The sequence below is a fragment of the Rhinopithecus roxellana genome, chromosome 1, assembly GCF_007565055.1.
Source record: "Rhinopithecus roxellana isolate Shanxi Qingling chromosome 1, ASM756505v1, whole genome shotgun sequence".
Lineage (NCBI taxonomy): Eukaryota > Metazoa > Chordata > Mammalia > Primates > Cercopithecidae > Rhinopithecus > Rhinopithecus roxellana.
Window position 1 is genome coordinate 122,575,389 of NC_044549.1, and position 20,535 is coordinate 122,595,923.

Sequence of the window (20,535 nt, forward strand, 5' to 3'; positions counted from 1 at the left end):
AGGCAGGAGGATTGCTTAAGTCCAGGATTCTGAGGTTGTGGTGAGCTATGACTGTACCACTCCATTCCAGCCTGGGCTACAGGGTGAGATCCCATCTCTAAATAAATAAATAGACCATAAATTCTGTAATGTGAATCTTTAGACAAAGACTACTAAATCCATCAAATGATATATGAAGTTTTGTTACAACAAATGTTTATATACTGAGTTAAAAATTATCTGTACACATACACACAACCTGCATTTACTTAGTTTAAAAGGAGTGTCAATATTAAAATTGGGGATTTTGGCCGGGTGCAGTGGCTCATGGCCATAATTCCAGTACTTTGGGAGGCCGGGTAGATCATCTGAGGTCAGAAGTTTGAGACTAGACTGGCCAACCTGGTGAAAACCTGTCCCTACTAAAAATGCAAAAATTAGCTGGGCATGGTGGTGCACCCCTGTTATCCCAGCTACTTGGGAGGCTGAGGCAGGAGAATTGCTTGAACCCGGGAGGTGGAGGCTGCAGTGATCTGAGTTCATGCCACTGCACTCCAGCCTGGGTGATAGAGTGAGACTCTGTCTCAAAAACAAAAATTATTTTTTGTTTTTTTGTTGTTATTATTGTTTTTGAAGACAGAGTCTCACTCTCTTGCCCAGGCTGGAGTGCAGTGGCATGATCTCAGATCGCTGCAACCTCTGCCTCCCGGATTCAAGCAATTCTCCTGCCTCAGCCTCCCAAGTAGCTGGGATTACAGGGCTGCACCACCACGCCTGGCTAATTTTTGCATTTTTAGTAGAGATGGGGTTTCACCATGTTGGCCAGGCTGGTCTCGAACTCCTGACCTCAGGTGATCTGCCTGCCTTGGCTTCCCAAAGTGCTGGGATTACAGGTGTGAGTTACCATGCTCGGCCTAAGAATAATAACTTTATAATTATGAAAAATGTATTACATATTCATCAGTTTGCCAGCATTAATCTCAAAGCATAAGTTTTACTTTTTGGGGATAAAGAGATAGACTGTGTTTTAGCCATATGACCAATGTAGAAACAAGCTAAGGTTAACTCCTCATCTAATGAATAGGCCCGATAAAAAAGTTGGTTGACCACAACATGAATAAATAAATGACCATAAGCTTGGAAATGCTACCTGTAGTGTTTCAGAGTGTCTATCACATTTGTAGTCATCACTTAAAGAATTAATGTCTGCCAATGTTGTCATCTAAAATGTATTTACAGAGGTTAGAAGAGCTATGTCAGTCCTCCTCTATGCAAAGAGGTGACGACATCAAGGGGTATGTCACAAGCCAAAGTTTAGTTAGACTAAGTTAGTTAGCTAGTTTGTAGTTTTATCCACTAAGTCTGATCTTCTGACCTCTCAGTTTTACAACTTTCCACTCTCTGTGCTGCACAGCACCTCTCCACTTCTGAGTTAATCATTTCTTTGCCATTATCTGGCAAGAATTCTTATCTCTTTTGCTGTCACTTTATAACAGGGTCCTCTTATCAACCTGCATAGAGTCATGTGATGAGTCAAAGCCTATCAAAAGTTTCCACTCTTCTGATTAGAAATCATCATGAAACTGGATACATGGTTTACAGCAGGTCACTAATGTTGGAAAAAGTACAGAGTCCAGAGAAAGACTTGCTTGTAACTTTATGAATTCCGGATTTTTTTTTCCTTTGCTTTTTCTTAACTTTCACTAAGGGTTACCGTAGTCTGATGTGTCCTTCCCAAGGCCACGAAATTTGACAAGCTGCACTTTTGTTTTGCTCAATGATTCCTGCTTTAGGCCAAAGAACTGCCTATAATTTCACTAAGAATGTCTTCTAATTCGGATACTGGGGATTTACAAGACTCTTTAAAGCACGGACTTACACCTATTGGTAAGTAGGAGTTGCTCTATTGATCATCTATTTATTCTGCTAGTACATACATATAATTTAATCTCGTTGATGGATTTTGCATTTTAAGTCATGGCTTTTCCTATTATGTTTATTAAAAGCACATAATAAGCCCATGTATGTGTATCGCACATTTATCTTTCTTGCAGTTCAAAAAAAGCAAATGGATATTTCAACATATGAATATTATTCATTATATCTAGTGTTTACTGGTGTCATTCTATTAGCCTAAACAGTCAGAAAATATAATTTATAATTTAACAATTTCAACTTTAATATTTTCCGATCATGTTTAATCAGAAAGAATAAGCTAAAATTTGAACAATTTGAAACAAGTTAATCACATTGAGTGATCACTGATCAAACTTTAACAGATAGCTGTCAAGTATTTGTTACTTTTCAACCCACACAAAAGTATGATGTCTCATTCTCTGCTTATACTGTAAAAAATTTTCATTTTATTTTCTTGGGGAATGAAAATCATGCGCCCCCACCCAAAAAAATAAAACCCAAAAAACTAGACCATCACTAGTAAAGGATTTGAAGTTAAGAGCTACTGTTTTTTTTGGCAACAATTAGTATATTTTGTTTTTACAAATAAGTAAATAAAGCTACTTTTCATTTAAAAAATAGAGTTACGAACTTGTGAATTTTATAGCAAGACTACATTCAATTAACCCTAAAAGGACTAAAGGGAACTGATTCTCAGTGGTCTGTAATTGTCTGTTGGAAGTCATGCCCTTTTGCCTTTCCCCGGTTTTTGAAGGACCTGTGTCTTTTCTGGTAGCATTTTCCTAGGCTTTCGGACTGGAATTTCCCTCCGAATTTGCAGGGGCCTGTCATGAGCTCTGAGTCTCAGCTCCATTGTAACAAGAAAGAAAATCAAGGCTTGAGTTTTTCCTCTTTTTTCCTTCCGAGTCAGCTGACTCCACAGAATGCAGTGATTGCTTTTTTTTATGGGCCAACTACACCCTAAAGTATATCACTTGAGGAAATGTTTACCAAAAATGTTCTATACTTACGAAAAAGAAAACACGGGGAAGGCAAGCAGGGTGTAACACACAATCAATTGTTCTGCAGATAACACAGAAAATACAGGCACAAGAAAGATGAGAGAGAAGCACAAAACGATTTCGCATCTTTTTCGTCGGGCAGAACCGCCGCGGTGTGCAGGCGAGGAGTCCTTCCCGGCAGCTCCGCGCAGCTCCGGCTCCGCGTCGAGGGCCGCAGCTAGAGCGCGCTCGGGCGGGAGACGCGGACTGAGCGCGCACGGGGGACGCGCGCACGGGGAACGCGCGCTCGGGGGCTCGCGCCCGCGCGGGCGGTCTTGGGCTCCTGCTGCGCGCAGCCCCAACTGGCCGCTGCCAAAATAGAGTTGAGCTGGGTCGGGAGACCACACACGCCGATTCCCCGCTGTCTCCCCCAGACCCCATGGGTGAATTAAAGAGGGTAAGGTAGGGGAAGGAGACGCTGTTGCACTTCTCTCTGCAACCCGGGAAGAACTGTATTTCCATCGACCGCACCCGCAACCACATCGCAAGGAACCGAGGCGGGTACACGCTGAACGTAAACAGAGAACACCTGCAGCTCTGGAATCCGTCCCACCGCAGAGGGCTGGGAACTGGAGGACTGTCGGTCCAGCCCAAGAGAGGCTGCTGGGGACTAAGCCTCAAGAAAAGTACCGAAGAAGGCTCTCCCCTGGCCTCAGAGAGCCTACCCCAACATCCCAAACCTGTGCAGGCACTTCCGGGCGCCGGATTCCGGGATAACAAAATTCCAGTTTCCGGTAAAAGAGACCTCTTTCAGGATCTTTTTCGCAGCCACCCGCCCCTTCCCAACTCAAGCACACCCCCTCCGCCCTCTGGTATTGCAGCCCCGCAGGTGGTTGTGAGGTGTCCGCGTCTGCAACGTCTTAGTGACCCCGAGGCGACTTTGGCACCGAGAAATCATCTGTTTAACCTCGTATCCTCCAGGAGGGGTCGTTTCCAGGGTGAATGGCTGGACAGAGCCATCTAAAGGGCTGAGGGAGAGGAATAGAGGGCGGTGAGGAGCCATCAGACTGAACTGTTGGATTGAAGGGCCTGACCCGATTCCTGAAGGAGAGATGCTCTTTGAATGGGTCTTTCTGATTTGCCCAGGGCAGCCCCACTGGGAAGAACTCACGGGTGCAGCTGTAGAGAGTGACTGAGGGTCTCGAGAGTAGCTTTCAGATGGCAAATTGCAAGTTGGGTTGTGTTGAGTCGTTCACAAAACTGAGCACGGTGTATGTAGACATCAGTCAGGGTTTACAATTCTACATTTAATTCAGTTGTGTTGTACTAGGAAATGGGCCTCGTTTTATTTAAAAAGCTGTCTCCATGGCTTTTAACTAGGGACTACATCTTTTTTTTTTTTTTTTTTTTTTTTTTTGAGACGGAGTCTCGCTTTTATGCACACTGATCGTTACATGAAAGTTTTGTATGATGTCTGTGCTTGTACAGAAAAGCAGAATTGAGATAAAGTTGTTCCTTCTGCCTACCTGCAAGATAATCATTCAATGTAGTGTAAAAGCACCACACTCAGGTTATAACTAGATTGCTCCCTTAAAGTTAACTAACTCTGGGACACTGGCCAGACTCTTGGTTTCTGGTCTCGGTTTTCTGCTTTCTCCCAGATGGGATGATTCTATTGAATAATATGCAGTACTAACTTTAGAGGCTTTTTATACTTACCTATATCAAGAAAAGAGCCTTATCTGTGTGGTAGGAAATATGTTATACATGAAACAGGTATTTAATGACAACTCCCACAATGTGCCCAATATTATGCTTTGATTCATATTAAATTTCCATAATTCCTCAAATTAACTGCATTTGCAGAATATTTTATGCATTCAATATAATATTGCATATTATCCACAGAAGGTTATGTCTGCATACTTAGGGGTACATGATACACAGTGCAAACACTGTATTGAGTCTGTAATGTGAGGCTTGCTATCTGGTCCCCTGAACACTCTGAGTCTGATTTTATTTCAGTGATAACCTCCACCAAGCTCTGCGCCCATAAGGATCTCTGAAAGTAGATGTCATCAGTGGAAAGTGTGATAGCCATTATGTCACCCTAACCTCCAGCCAGCTTTATTTAGAATGCTAACCACCCAAGCCCATGTTCTGATTCTCACAGCTGGGGCTTAGGCTGCCAGTTTCTTCTAGGAAGCTAAACTCCGGAGCCTCCATTCTTTCCATGCCCCAGCCCATCTCCAAAACAGCCCTTCTCAGATTCCTCTTTTCTGGCCTGGATCCACAGGTTGTGACCAGAGTTAAAAGAGTTCTTAGGCCAGGCACAGTGTCTCAAACTGGTAATCCCGACACTTTGGGAGACTGAGGCTGGAGGATCACTTGAGCCCAGGAGATGGAGACCAGCCTAGGCAACATAGTGAGAACCAGTCTCTACAAAAAAAAAAAAAAAAAAAATTAGCTGTGTGTGGGTGTGGTGGCATGTGTCTGTAGTCCCAGTGACTAGGGCTTGGGGGGTGGAAGTGGGAAGATCACTTGAGCCAGGGAGGTCGAGGATGCTGTGATTATGCCTTGAACTCCAGCCTGAGCAACAAAGTGAGACCCTATCTCAAAAAAAAAAAAAAAAGGAAATCCCTTTTCCTTTTTTTTTATTGAGGCAGAGTTTCACTCTTGTTGCCCAAGCTGGAGTGCAATGGCATGATCTTGGCTCACTGCAACCTCAGCCTCCTGGGATTCAAGCGATTCTCCTGCTTCAGCCTCCTGAGCAGCTGGGATTACAGGTGCATGCCACCACACCTGGCTAATTTTTTGTATTTTTAGTAGAAATGGGGTTTCACCATGTTATCCAGGCTGGTCTGGAACTCCTGACCTCAGGTGATCCACCCGCCTCGGCCTCTCAAAGTGCTGGGATTACAGGCGTGAGCCACTGCACCCGGCATCTTTAACACCTCTTCTAATAAACCAAGAGATTTATAGATGAACGGAGAATAGAGGCTTGTTAATGCTTCTCTCCTTTACTTGACCCCTCCACCAGACACAATGTCTAGGATTATCTTGGATTCAGCCTTGAACATGAGCTGAACTAGAGAAGGGCACGTTGTCAGACTTCCACCTACAGGCCCAACCCAATCCCCACCCCCAGGGATGCACTAGGCAGGCAAGACAACTTCACTCTACAGGTCTAGAGTCTACCTTAGGATAAAGCTAGTTCTTTGAGTTGCACTTCCTTATGCTTCACCTTATTGGAAGAGACTTCTCAGATAAATCCAGTTGGCTTCAAGGAACTTCAGGAGTTTGGAGGGCATTGTGCCCTGGGGAGGCCCTGGGGAAGAGTTGAAATATGACCAATATGATCTTGAGAGATCAAGCTTGAGAAAACCGTGTGAACTAAAACTGACCAGGCCAGTTGATAAAAGTTGCCTCTTCTTTAGTCTTTTGGGAAGCTGTTATGTATGTTTTTGTGTGGTTGCTAAGTAAGAAAAGATATTTGGAGTTTAACTTTTAAACACCAAATAACCTGAATGCAGATGACCATGAGCACTTACATGAGCAATTTTATCTGGTGATAATGTAATTGTCCCCAAGGACTTTGTCAAGTCCTGCAAGACAATCAAGTTAACAAGCACATCCCACTGGAAGGTTGTCCTAGAATGGTTAGTGATTCCCTTTTTAGTTTTCTTACAGAATGATGAGTTTGAGTGAAGCTAAGGGGAAAGCAAGACAAAGGGGAACTGAGATATATGTGTGTATGTGTATGTGTGTGTGTGTGTATATATATATATATATATATATATATATATGTCTCCAGCATAGTATATTTCTTTCCTGGCACTGTCTCATTTAACTATAAAGCTTACTTTGTTAACCCAATTTTACTGATTTAAAGAATGGAATCAGAGGTCAAGTAATTTACTCAGCTTGTCAAGACAATGAACTGTAAAAAGAACCCAAGAAATATTCTGAAATACATACTCTTTCTCCAAGGTAGTAACTACTTGTTCTTTTTGATATAAAGGAATTATGATTTAATACAATGTTGGTCTATGCAGACTTTCCTCCAAGAGACATTTCGAGCTTAAGAAACACATTTATAAGTGGCTTTTTAATCTTCCTTTCCATTCTACAGTAGAAATCAGATTTGGATCCTTCTAGAATTCAGAAGGGTGGCATAGGGAGTAGTGTATGGAGAGCAGAGTGGAAATCGCATCTGGGAGGACTGAGGTTTGAGTGGGGTGGGATGAAGGCACTTCTGGTCCCCTACTCTGGAGTTTCCTGGAGAGGATCTCTGGAGTTTGAATGAAGTTTAGCTTGTGAATTTGTGGTGTATGGTAGCAACTCCCAGGGCTACCAACAGACGGTGAGAAGGAACTGAGAGGAAATTCAGAGCATGTACTTGTTATAGAGTCAGTGGGTATGAGGAGGGCAGGGAAATCACTCAAATTGAGTGACTGAATTAGATAGCATAAACAAACATACTGTTGTCCCATGAAAGAAGGGGATAGGGAAAGACTATTTAGGTGTCAATTATAAAAAAAAAAAAAAGCACTTTTGACAAACCCAGCTGTGCCTCCTGCAGTGAGATAGGCTAGTCCCACACCCATGGTAGCATTTTTCATGGTAAGTGCTGGATTACTTGCTCAGGGTTTGGATGCCTGCAGCCTCTGCTTCCCGGCCCCCTGCAAGCTCCACCTACTCCAGCAGCCTCTACAGGAATGGAAAGAAAATTAGTCGGAATCCACTGCTTGGTCCTGGAATCAACTTCCCAGTTTCCAGACAAGAAACTCAGGAGAAAACAAGTGAAGTTCTCTCAAGACTTGGCACACACTGTAAGCCATCTCTTAATCGCAAAAGTTATCTCCATGTTGGAAGAGCCCACCCCCTTCTAATTGTGCAACCTCTGTAACTGCCCAGACCGTAACACTTTCCCTAGTTCCACACCCCATGCTTGAGTGTGACGGTACCACTGTTAAGTCTTGCCTTTCCAAGTTCCCATTTTCTTTGTTGACCAAATGAGACGCAAATTGCTGGACCCCGCACCCTGCGGTCCCTGCACTCTTTGACCTTAAGAGTCAGAAGCTCGTAGCTCAGGCAGGGACTTTTCTGAAGGAAGAAGTTTGGTTGGATTCATCCCCTCGCTGCAAAAGCCGAGGAGTTCTGAAGCAATGCAGGACGTTACCCCTTCCATCAAGAAGTTTCCAGTATCGCCGGATACATTTAAATGGCAGCCTAGAATAATCTCATGCTAAGGATTTTGTTCCTGACCCAGGTTGAGGCAGAGGAGAAGGTGTAAAGGAGGCAACTTCACGTGTTTAGCTAGTTTCACAAGGTGCTTTGTGGCCTGCTAGCGCCGGGATCGTCGTTCTGTTGGCCTCGAGGCTGGACAGGATTGGTTCCAATGGATGGAGTCTCAATAGTTTTGAACTGGAGCTGGCTCAAATTTCCATTTCAATTACAGAGAGGAAGATATAGATTAGACTGGACCACCTACCTGAGATTGTTTCCCCTGCCCCGCTCTTTTCTCAAGACCGGATCTCCCTGTTACACTCTTCTAAGGGAATCGACTGTACCCTGGCGGGGCGCGCCAGGACCCCTGGGTTGGGACAACATGCTGCAAAGAAAATAAGTGAAAAGGTTCTTCAGTGAACTCTTTTCATACAAAGAGCCGTAGATTCCGATATCTAGGCCAAACTCTCCAAAAACCCCTCCTTTCCTTTGGGGCAAGGGTGGGAGGTTGCCTGGGGGGTGGGTGGGGTAGGTTGGATTACCCAGATAATTGCTTTGGCTTTCGTTTTCCTCCGCGATAAAAACCGCGCCACGCCAGATCAAGATATTCTCATAGTGATTGTTAATCAATCGCCATCCTCCTGCTTTAGGGGCTGATGTTGATGTCTTAAGTAGTTATTTACAAGTGCAGCAGAAAGGCTTTTTTTTTTTTTTTTTTTTTTTAACGAGGCACGACTACTCACCTATTCACGTTTGCTTTTTTAAAGCTTCGGTCAACACGACGCTCCCTGGTAATTCCTTTGGCTGTACTGAAATTTAACGCGTCTCTTTTTAATACAAAGCGCTCGGGATGAGGGCGGGTGGAGCCTACGGGCGTGGGCGGGTAGCCCAGCCCTCTGAGCCCAGGAATGAAACCGGAGTTCTGGCTAAACTTTTCAGAGAAAGGCAAAAGCGACTTCTGATGGGCTTTTCGGCTGGGAGGGGCGGAAAAATTAGGCAGACCTGGAGTTTCCGTAGGCTGATAAACTTGCTCCTCTTCCCCCTCGGGCTATCCCGGCCTAGTAATGGAGACCTGAAAAAAATCTAGACTTATTCTGGGGTCTAAAAAGTAGATATGTGGGACGAAAAAAGTAATTGTCCTGGTTTTCTTAAAAAGCACCAAAAAGTGGGAATGGAAGAGTAGACGAGAGAAATTGTTTCCAAGGAGGAAGGTTTTGCAAGTTTTGTACGAGTTTGGGTGGGTCATCTACCCAGGCGCGCGGGAAAGGTGTGTCTGCCACACCTTTTGCGAGCCCAGGAAACCAGAACCGCTCCTGAAAATCCTGATTTTTTTTTTCCTTTGTAGCCCGCACGGGTCAAGCGCGCGGGGGCCGACCAACACTTCCCAGGTCAGGTCGAGCTGATTGCTCCCAGCTCGCGCTCCGAAATGCGGTGCTGAACCAAGGGAAGGAGGAGGCGGGGAGGAGGGCAGGCAGTTGTATCCTCGCGAGTGGGGAGTGCGAGACCTCAGCTCCAGCCAGCTGGGTGAATGGGGCGCGCACGGCCTCGTAACGCCGAGCGTGGATAAAATATGCTAGGACTGCGCTTCTCGGGCTCATCAAGGCTACGGGAGCCTCCCCGAGCCATCATCCTTCGTAATTGCAACCGTCAATCAACACTTCAAGACAAAGTCAGAATCGGGAAGGGCGAGCCCTGGAGACCAGTCTGGTCGGAAAGAAGGAGGTGGAGGGGAGGTCGGGGGAAAGGAGAGAAGTTTGCCAGAAGTTGGCAGAGGGAGTGCAAAGAAATTGAGAACGCACAAGGTAGTTGAGCAGAGCTGTCCCCAGGTCCCACCACCGACTCCCGTACCTCCCGGGTTCTAATCTCTGGTCTCCACCACCAGTTACAATTCCCGCAGCGGCAAGTACGGGGTGGGTTTCTAAATGTGCTTCCACTAAGAGGTAGAGTGGCAGTTGCTAAGATGTCCCTGGCGGAGGATGAGATGCGTCTGTCCGCCTGCGATAGGTGCATTTATGGGTCGGTCCAGACCACCGCTGGCGCCGGCGTTTAGACCACACAGACCCCGTTCCACCTACTGACATCTCAACTGCTTTCCCTTCCCGCAGCCACTTGGCTCTCTTCACACTGCGGCCTCGGGGACCCAGAACCATTCCCAAGTAACCCATCTTAGACTCCGCGAACTCGGGTTCTTCCTCCCACAACTTCCTTTCGGAGAGGGCTTTCTGGGGGGGACGCCCAGGCCCATCCAAGGTCACTGAGCTAGCGGGTCCCCGGCTTCAATAGGAGTCCCTCACCCAGCAGAACTGAAGGGTCGAAGGACCAGAGTGAGTGCTCGGAAGGAGGAGGGAGTTCTGAGGGCTAAGAAGGAGTGCACTTGGAGGGCAGTAATGAGCTCGACGCTGGAAGCCTGGTGCTGCCGCCCCTTCCTCTGCATCTGCCTCCAGGATGGAGACCCCGCTGCTTCCTTAAATCCCTAGCGGAGGGACCTGAGGAAGGTTTGTGTGCCCTCAGGTCTCTGACAAGAATAAATTCCTGCGGAACATTCCTTGCCTCCTCCACTGCTGGAGGGGATCTTGACATCCTTCCAGGGGATCTGAAATAGGGTTGCCCCCAGGGAGCTTTTCCCATTGTCGGGGTGGAGGCCTGGAGCGCCGAGGGCTTAGGCTTCTGAGCTAGGAGTTCACTTGGTTTTTAGGAAAGGCCGTTTTCTCTCGCTTGAGACTTTCTGCTCTTTCATGCCCCCTCCAGTTCGCTGCTACGCTTAGGTGTTGGCCTGGACTAGACTTTCAAAGCAAAGGAAAGGGCTTTGATATAAGTTCCTCCGTGAATTTTTTTAAAGCATGGATTTTTAAAACCCCTTCCCCAGCCACTATTCCCTCCCGCACCCCTCCCATTTTGTGAGGATTTTTCTTTCCTGGAAAGTCTACCTGCGGAGAGATAAATGAGTGCCAGCTGGCCTTTTGCCACCACCACTCTCCATCTTTCGGGGATGTGGTGGGAGGGTACACTGGCATGGACCGAAAAGTCGCTAGTGTGGCCTAAGCAAGTCCCTTCTGGCCCTGGCAGCTGGTGTTATGAGCATGGTCACAAAGCTTGCCTCACTAGATCAGCCTCAGCCTCAGTCTCAGCCTCAAATCAAGGCAGGGTTTCTTGATACACTACAATTTCAAGGTCCCGTCAGACTCTTTTTCAACTTCTTTCAATTCTCCTAACTTCACCCTGCTTCACCAAGCAGAGGTGAAATCACCATCACACACAGGGTTGGAGGCTTCCTCTCAGGACCAAGGGTCTAGAGTCCTGCATGCTTGCCAGGCTAGGATCTGGGAAAGGTGCTGTATCATAAGTGTCCCCATAAATTCTTCGAACTGCTGTGGGAGGAAGTTCTTCTTAATTAAGGCTTTGAAATAAACTGATTTTCAAAGTTCAGGAGCAAAGCAGGGCAACCACTGCAATAAGCCCTGAAACTGACTCCCTTTCTTTATTTTCTTAGTTCTCAGTGATATTTAAAACAACCAGGAATACTGAAATGTGGTGACAGTGATACTTGATACTATCATGAAAATTGGAGCTTTTGGCAACTTCAGCCCACTTCTCCATACAAACGAATGGACAGGCCTTCGTAAGTTTAAATGTTTCCATGAAACCTGAAGTTGCTACTAAAGCTGAAGCCTAAATAACTTTGATCCTGAATATATACTGAAGAGCAAAATGACAAATCAGTTAAGAGAGTCAGTAGTACCTGAATTGCCAGGTGTGAGTGGGTAATAAACAACCCATTTGATATAAATTATGCACTGCAAAGATTGAAATAATTTCCAGTTCACCAAATACCGGACTGAGCAGTTTCAATGTGTAATCGCTATACCATTCAAATAGAATAAACTTAGATCTTTTGAGATTCAAATTCACCCCCTTGTGGGTGGACTCTGATAATTACTTCGTTGCACAGCAGACCCTGAATATGAGGCATTTCGCATGCAGTCAGGAGGCTGGAAAGAATGTTTTTCATCTTGTTGGGAGGAGATCTGAAAACTTTGAAAATGCGGCTGGGCTGGTGGTCGAAGAGCTTGGTAACAGATGGTTCTTCAAAACATTTTTTAAATGCTGGGCCTCGGCCTCAAGTGGATGGTCCCATCAGACAACAGAATGAAAAAGTACAGCCTGGACTGATCCTTGCATTCTGTGTGGAAACAGGTCACTAAAACTGGAAAGTCTGTCGCTTAGATGATCTTGGGCTCCAGTCCAGGGTCTTTTAAAAGTGAGCGAAGGGACTAGGGCGCAGGCTGGGGAAATAGGAGTGGCTGCCCCTTCCTCTAATTCTAATGAGTGAGCTCTTGGCTTGTGGCCCGCCTCTCATTGAGCCGAGACCCTCGGCTCCTTCAGGCCGCCGGGGCCCACGTGTGGCCTCTCCAGGGTCTCAGTGCCCTGGGGAGTTGAAGCTGGAGGACCCTTGACCGCCGACCAACTCTGCACGTAAGAACGGTCAGCCGAATTTTCTCTTTTCAGTGGTTTAAATGGGCGTTTAACTCCCCTTCATCTCCTCATCCGACACACTAGCTAGGGCACAAGCCCACACGCGCCCCCATCCCTTCTCGCTTCCCCTCAGTTCGAGGAAATTGCCGCTCTGGCTGCTTCTCCTTCGCCGCCACGCTCAGACAGAGGTCGCTTCTGACTAGCTGTAAGACCTGGCTGCATTTACATCCCCCCCGCCCCGGGCCAGGGTGGGGTGGGAGGGGGCGAGGCGGGGTGAAGAGGTTGGGGCAGGCCGGGGGACTGGAGCCTGAGCCTCATCCTTATTGGCTGGCGGCTAGGGTCCGACCTGAGTCCGGAACCCGCGTCCCCATTCACTGTCTTCACCCCTCAATCCAGCCTTTCCCCCACCCCTGGCCTCACTTACCTCCTTCTCCCCCTCGTCTTCTCCCCGTCCTTCCCAGCACCCTCACCCTCGGGGCTGGGAAGGGCCGTTCTCGGACCCGCGCGGGGAGTGGACCAGGCAGGAGAGGGAGGTTGGAACTTCACAACTCCACACTTGGCGATAGTGAGCGAGAGGGAGGCAGAGAGAGATAGGGGGAAGGGGCGGAGAGGAGGGGAGAGAGAAGGGAGGCGAGAGAAAGAGGAGAGAGACCCCTGCCGATCCTGAGCCAGAGGGCGGTGGAGGGAGGGGAAGGAGTCGCCCGAGCCGTCCGGGAGCAGTGGCAGCGGCACAACCGAGGCGGCAATAGAAGCCCCGCGGTCGCCTCCGCTGCCCGCCGGGAGCTCGGCTGTTCACCGCTCCGCGCCCCGGGCAGCTGCGTCCTCGCCACCGCCGCCGCCTGCGCCCTTGCGGAGCCGAACCAGAGTGCCGGGAAGCTGTCTTCCTCTCCTCCTTTCTTAACCCCGACCTCCTCCTCGCAGCTCGGGGGCGGCTCCGGAGCTGTGAGACGGGACAGGGCTCAGAGGTCCTGCCTGGCAGCCCCGAGGAGGCGGAGGCACGCTCTGGCGAGGCGAGAGGGTTGGGTGAGCGGGCACCCCGGTCGCGCCTTCCTTCTTTTCGCGGGAGTTGAATCTGTGCTGCCCGTGTCCAGGTGCTGGGCTTCCGGACCGACACGGATCCCCCGTCCCCGCCCGCGGTCGCCTTGTCATGCTGCCCAAAGTGGAGACGGAAGCCCTGGGACTGGCTCGATCGCATGGGGAACAGGGCCAGATGCCGGAAAACATGCAAGGTAAGGAGGCGCCGCGCGGCGCTCCGGCTCCCGCGGCTTCCCCACCCCCGGGCTCGCCCTGCAGGCTTCAGCCTCCAGCCCCGCGCGGGCGCGGGAGTAGCCCCGCTGGGGCCCCCTCCCCAGGTGCAGGCATAAAAGTTTACGGCTCTTGAACAATGTGGGGCAGAGGTTTGTCCAAGCAACGTCTAATTGGCCGCTTCTAATTAAGGAAAGAGAGGCTTCCAGCTCTATGGCAACCCAAGCAGGGCAGCTTCAGGCTAAAGGTACTTTAGAATAGTAAGATCATTCTAAGAAATGGAACGGCTCACTGGACGCCCGAACAGGTTCTCCGTCTTTGGAATTGGTTTGAGCTGTACTTCAACCAGTACTCTTGTGTGGAGGGAGGCGACCCAGTCTAGGAGAGTCAACTACAGAAAGAGTGACACCCGAAAGGATTGTCTTAGCGGTATTAGAATGCATGTGACCACCCCAAAAGCCCAGGCGGACACCCGTAGCCAGCTCGGCTTTGGACAATTCAAAACTGCTGACAGAAATGAAGGGAGCAAGTTACCCCAACCCCATCCCCTGTACGCATAGTGCTGAGTGAGTTGGGGGTGGGGGGGCGGGCAGTGGTTCGTTTATTGCCTCCTTTTAAAATCTGAAATCTGAAAATATGGAAGTCCCATTCGTTTTCCCAGCTCTTGATTGCCAACAAAAAACAAATCCCGCTGGCTATATTTTCTCCGCATTCCAAAATAGCAACTCTAGATCTGGCTTGTATTAAGCCCTTCAGAAGTTTATCTCATTTGCTCTGGGCCCGGGAGGGAACAATGCTAGGAAAAGTCACCGGTGCTCTTCCATCCTCGCCCCTTCCAGGGTGCAGGATGTTCGGACCGGCGGGCCTGTGATCCCGGAACGCTTCCTGCCATCCCCTTGCGCGAACTTGAAAGGGCTGGGAGGTGTTGAGAGCAGAGTTCAGGGCTGCGCACTCTGCTGTGCTGAGTGGGCGGCGCGCCCGGGCATGTCGTCGCCCTACCGCGGAGGGGAAAATACGTAGCTGGAGGGCGTGCGCCGTGCGGGTGTGATCCGTTACCCCGTCGGTCATCCTGGGGTCTCTCCAAGCCTCTAGGTAGGGCTGTGAGAGTTCCCCGGAGCAGGGGCCCCAGAGGCTGACCTGTGGGTCTGGCTGCTATGGGAACCCGGCTGGTCCAAAGCAGGCTTTCTTCTGGGCACCTGGAATTCCAGCTTAGTGTGAGGCATCGGGGAAGTGGCGCGGGGAGGCTGAGCTGGGGGCCTCAGCCGGCAGCTCCGGAGAGCGCCTACCCTTGGGGTCGCTGGGTGAGGCCGGCACGATTCTTGGCTCCAAAAGAAAAGTTTCTGCTTCTTGTTCTGGCGGGAGAAACCAGAGGCTTATTTTGAGAGCGGAGAGAGAAACGTTATTGGTAACGTTTTCTTTGGAAAGTTCGAGAGGGGTCTTCTATACACACTACCTACTGCCCCCAAACCAGAGAAGTAGTTTTCCTTTGGTGCCTGGGCTCAGAAGTCGCCACTCCCTCAGCCTATGGTTCGAAATCAGCATGGGACGCGCGGGGCAAGGCGTCGTCGGAGACTAGAGGCCTGCCTGTTGGGAGGAGTCCCTGGGGATGGGGCCCCCTTTTCTTGCTTGCTCTGTTTCCCACCTGGGACGCCTCCGTAGTCCGACTCGTGGGGGAGCCCAGAAAGACGATTCACTACTTAGCCCCGGGACAGCGCAGTGCGCCCAACTTTGAGGGAACTTTGTGCTCCTCTCTGAGGCCCTAGCTTTCCAAGGCACCGCCGTCCGTTCTTTCTCTAGACCGAAACTGGGGAAGAGTGTGGGCCCTTCTTTGCCCCGATGGGTTCGCTTCCCCAAACGCCTAAGTCGGCTGCACCAGGGCACCTGGGAAATTCTGAAAGGTGCTCAGGCCTCACACAGCAGCGTCTCCCTACTCGGCCTCTGTCTTTGGGTTTTTTCAAGAGGGTCTCTACCTCATGCCTCGGTCTTTTTTTCGATGGCGGGTCCCCGAGGTAGACTCGGAGTCCCTCTGAAAGCAGTTACCTATCTGTGCCCCTTTGGTGTAAAGTTAGAGTTTACTTTGTTGGGGGAAGGGGAGGTAGAAAAGATCACACTTGGGAAAGTACGCTTTTCGCCTTATTCCTAAAACATGCCTCAAGACTGTCATCGCGATTATTAGGAGAGCTATCAATGTCTAGGGGCTATAAAGGAATTTCTGAACCCTCGGCCCTTCCCAAACCCCCAGGTTCCTAAAACCCTAGGCGGGGGTCTCTTGGGGCTGGGATTCAGGCTGGTACCGCTGGGACGACCGCGCCTAGCATCCCTTTATTAATATTTCACCAAAGCAGGGTCCTGCCTCCTCTGGAGCCTCTTTTCTCGAAATTTTCCCAAACTGGTTAACTCACTCCCCTGTAAGCGCCACCCTAGGACTCTGTGTCCCAGGAAGAGACGCTTCAACTCCGCGGGTCTGCGCGCAGTCCTCAGCCGCAGTGCTGCTAGTGACCCCCTCGACGGCCCTTTCCGACCGAAGCGCTCGGGAACCAAAGAGAAAAAAAAACTTTATTTTCAAAAGAATAAGTCATTACTGCTGCGATACTGTGGCCGAGGACTTTGGCGATGGGGTGGGGGCTATTTCTCTTTCCTTTTTGGTAAACAAATCAGAGGAAACTTCTGTCCGGCCGTGGGTTTCCCATCCCCCACCTGCCCCACCCCCTGCAAACGCCACTGATTAACTTAAAACAAACTCGGCTTCGTGTTTGTGCGCCGTTGGGTAGTAGGAGGTAGAGCCTGGGCGAGAGCCTGGTGCGTCCACGGGTTTGGCCGAAGAGTGCCCAGGGGAATGCGGGCACGGTCCCGGCTGCGCAGACCTGCGGGTGCCCGCCCACCCGCGCCCCGCGCTCCCACACTTGACCTGTGTGGATGTGGAGTCTCCGGGAAATACCGGATCAGGCACTTCCTGGGGTCTCCTGGTCACTGCCCTTCCTGTGCATAGTTTGTCATCTTTTCAGCTGCGAAGACGCCTTCGCGGGTCTGCGTCCGGAGCAAGGCTGTTACCCGATCCCGGCAGTGAGCCGAGCCGCGCCGCGCGTCGTCGCGGCCTGATTTCTGTCTAACTTTAACAGGGCGATCTCGAGGTGTTTATATTTTGCTATGATGATCGGAAACATGTGAGGTTCATTACAGGGCTTCAATACTTTGAAACCAAAACCCTCCCGTGTGCCTGTTACTCTTCTGGTATTTTTCCCCGTACGGGCGTCCTCTATTTTCTTTTTCCTTCCTTTTATTTTCACAGATTTTCAAACGTGAGGAGATGAAAGTATCCAGAATAGAAAAGTACTGTCAATACGGAACTGAATGTTTCTATTATTCTAACAGATCTGAACGTTGGGAGCCTCAGGTTGTTTAGTTCAAGTGGGCTACTCCTGAGAAGCGGGTTTCCGGGGCTTCAGTTTCTCTGTCGGACAGAGTTTGCAAATTGATGCTGCTGTCTCTGTAAGCAAGGTGCACTTGCAGCAAACCTCTTCAAGAGGGAGGGAATAAAGCTTGCGCTTGTTTCTCTACCTTAGGCGAAGGTGACATTTTGGAACTTAACTTCATAGGGATTTAAAAGAAATTCGAAACTGTTACTTTATGCAATTCACTTCTCTATTTGTTGCTTTGTGGAGTTATGAGACTTGTGTTTAAAAGTGGTCAGTTTAAAATGTTAACAGAAGAAGTTGGAATTGTTTGTGGCACATGGAATTATATAAGGTGCATGCTCATTGATGACAAAAGATGTTTTACTTGTAAAAATAGTTCAGTAAGACCTTGCTAAAAATTGTTTTTAATTTATATTTTATATTTTACCATGTGATATTTGCTCAGCAATCACCAAAAATGCTTTCTGTTGCGGGATTAACACCTACATGTAAATTAATTGAATGTGTGTATACATTTCTCTTTTTGTTTCAGTGTCTCAATTTAAAATGGTGAATTACTCCTATGACGAAGATCTGGAAGAGCTTTGTCCCGTGTGTGGAGATAAAGTATCTGGGTACCATTATGGGCTCCTCACCTGTGAAAGCTGCAAGGTTTGCTCACACATTGCTTCCTGAAAAATATAATGTCCAACACCAAAATAAACCAGTGGATTACTTCTTTTAAGCTAAATTTAGGCTCCCTTGTTAAAGACTCAACTAAAAATGACAAAGAGGGAGAAAGAGAGTCTTAGGGAGATGATTCTTAAAAGTATGTGTCTGATTTAGTTCAAAAGGCAAAGAAATTTATGCTGTTTAGAAAACTTTGCCAGTCTCATGGTTCTAAAATACTTTATTGTAGTAAAGTGATATAGCTGTAGAAAGACTTCCATTTCTAACAGTCCTAAATATTGATTTTGCTTGACTTATATATATTTAAAGCATCGTTGTTCTTGAGAGGGAATATGACAAAGTATTTCCCAAATACATTTTAACTTCAGAGTATTTCTGTGCTACAAGTCTAAACATTTTTTATCCACAGACATAAAAGCCTAAATTCCCAACTGTGTGATTTAATCTTGATTTATTCCAAAATAATTTTAAGGATTTTTTGAAATTTATATCATAAAGACCAAGAAATCAGATTTTAGTTTTTAATATAATACTTTTTATAAGTATATTGTATAACCTATTTAAATACATGGATTTTAATATGTAAAATATGCTATATTGTTAATATAAATTACACTTGAGGAATTTATCTCAGAACTTTTTAATATATTCCCAGTAAATTCAGTATTCACTATTTTTCAAAGTTTTTTGTTTGTTTGTTTTTGTTTTTAAGTGGAAAACTTAGTACAATTACTTAAACCACCACCAGGAAAATCCCTCCATTCTCTATAACAAAGTAAGAATGTTTCTCTTTGTGGCGAGTAGGTTAAATATGAATACTATCCTGGTAAAGCCCTTATTATATTATAAAGCTACACATTTTATTTTTGATTAACTCTTTTATATAAAATATAAGGAAAACACATACCCTGTGTGCTACAATTCAGCTATCTGTGATACATGCTTTTTCTTTCCATTAGTTTCGCCTTTTTAAAAATAGTCCCCATATTTGAATATATTCCAGTGGAATTATGAGCATTTTCCCATTTTACTCTTTAAATCCTTTTGCTTTTAACTATCCAGTGTTGACATTTGTTTAAAAAAAAAAAATCTGAGGTGTTTTGCTATTATTCAGTTTTTTCCACTGGCATTTTTCAATGGTTTATCACTGAAATTATATCAGACTACTTAAAAACAATGCCAGAACTTTATGAGTACCTCTATCTGGAACATGTGGGATAATAGGAAAACAGATTTTTTTAAAAAATGATCAATATAGATTGTATTTTTTCTGACTGTTGGGATGAAATGGTGTGTAGCCAAATCTCCCCAAGATTTGACTTAATTCTTCAAGAATATAACTGATACCAGAAAAATCTCCACCATGGCCTGGCACAGTTTGGAAAGGTTGATGTTGCTGAAATGTAAAATAAACCACAGAACCACATAAGGGCTCAAAAAGTGCAATGAAAGGATTTACTGGTGATTTTCTTAAAATGAAACAATGGAAAAGACGGATGTTAGATTTATAATACGTCTCACTATTTTCTCTGTCTTATAGGGATTTTTTAAGCGAACAGTCCAAAATAATAAAAGGTACACATGTATAGAAAACCAGAACTGCCAAATTGACAAAACACAGAGAAAGCGTTGTCCTTACTGTCGTTTTCAAAAATGTCTAAGTGTTGGAATGAAGCTAGAAGGTAAGATTCTTCTAAAGACTACTGCCTATTAAAACTCTCCAAGGACATGGACTTTAAAACAACATTGTACTGATAGCATGGTAACATTATTTTCCCAGCATTTTAACACTACTGACAATACTGTAAGATCTTTCTCTGTTTCGTCTGCAGAATAGTCTGAGTCTCATTTAATCATGGTGACATCTACTAGGAAGAAAATTTAAAATATTAGTTGTCTTCCCCCCCACCTCCTTTTTTTTTAGTTTGGGGAGCAGATTCATTTGACACAAAAAAGGAAAAAAGATCAGGTTATGAAAATAAGACTAAAACAATCCAACTTAAAACAAGAATAATTTGTAAAACTATTAAAAGTAAAATACCCTTTAAGTTTTTAAATCAAGATACCCTAGGAAAAGTTTGATTTCAATCCTTTTTAAAATAGGTGTGCTTGTCATAAGTGGTAACTACTAATTTCATGATTCTTGAGCAAGAGTTAAAGCCTTTAATGGTGAAAAGGAGTTTCTCATGTAGGATATTTTTGGTAGTGTAGAAATGTATTTTTTTAAAAGATAATGACTGAGGTTGCAAAATAAAAAATTGAGAAATAGGAAACATGAAAAATAATGAACTATTAAATCGTTAGCAAAGATTTGACAAGAACAAGAAAGTGGCTCCTCAAAAACCACACTTGAACTTTGTCGAAAGGGCAGACCCTATACTACAATGTACAGATTGGCAGGCAGTAAAGTTAATATGTGACTGCTGTAAATAATTTGTAGTTCATGTACTACTATGGTATGTTGCTGCTTTCTAGCCTCTGAACTACTGGCTTTTCATGGATTAAATATACTGCAAATAAAGCAATAACAAGGGATACATATCACCGATGGTGCCAGATACAAGAGTGCATTTTATTTGATCAATGAGGCACAGGCTATTTTTATTTGGAACTTTTCTGTTATATGG

The 20,535-nt window shown here is 46.5% G+C and overlaps 1 protein-coding gene across 6 annotated transcripts in view; it reads left to right on the top strand.

Annotated features, from left to right (window-relative positions):
- The first annotated feature begins 1,558 nt into the window (after window positions 1-1,558).
- NR5A2 (nuclear receptor subfamily 5 group A member 2) overlaps window positions 1,559-20,535 on the top strand; it is a 151,395-nt gene continuing 132,418 nt past the window's right edge. The window contains exons 1-4 of one of the 6 annotated variants that reach the window (XM_030929705.1): window positions 1,559-1,866; window positions 13,670-13,807; window positions 17,772-17,890; window positions 19,449-19,590. In XM_030929705.1, the coding sequence (XP_030785565.1) occupies window positions 1,803-1,866; window positions 13,670-13,807; window positions 17,772-17,890; window positions 19,449-19,590 (463 nt within the window). In that variant the 5' untranslated portion in view covers window positions 1,559-1,802. Of the gene's footprint in view, window positions 1,867-12,779; window positions 13,144-13,669; window positions 13,808-14,817; window positions 14,916-16,572; window positions 16,955-17,771; window positions 17,891-19,448; window positions 19,591-20,535 lie in introns of those variants that run through there. The other 5 variants (XM_030929719.1, XM_030929723.1, XM_030929707.1 and 2 more) reach the window with 5 other exon arrangements.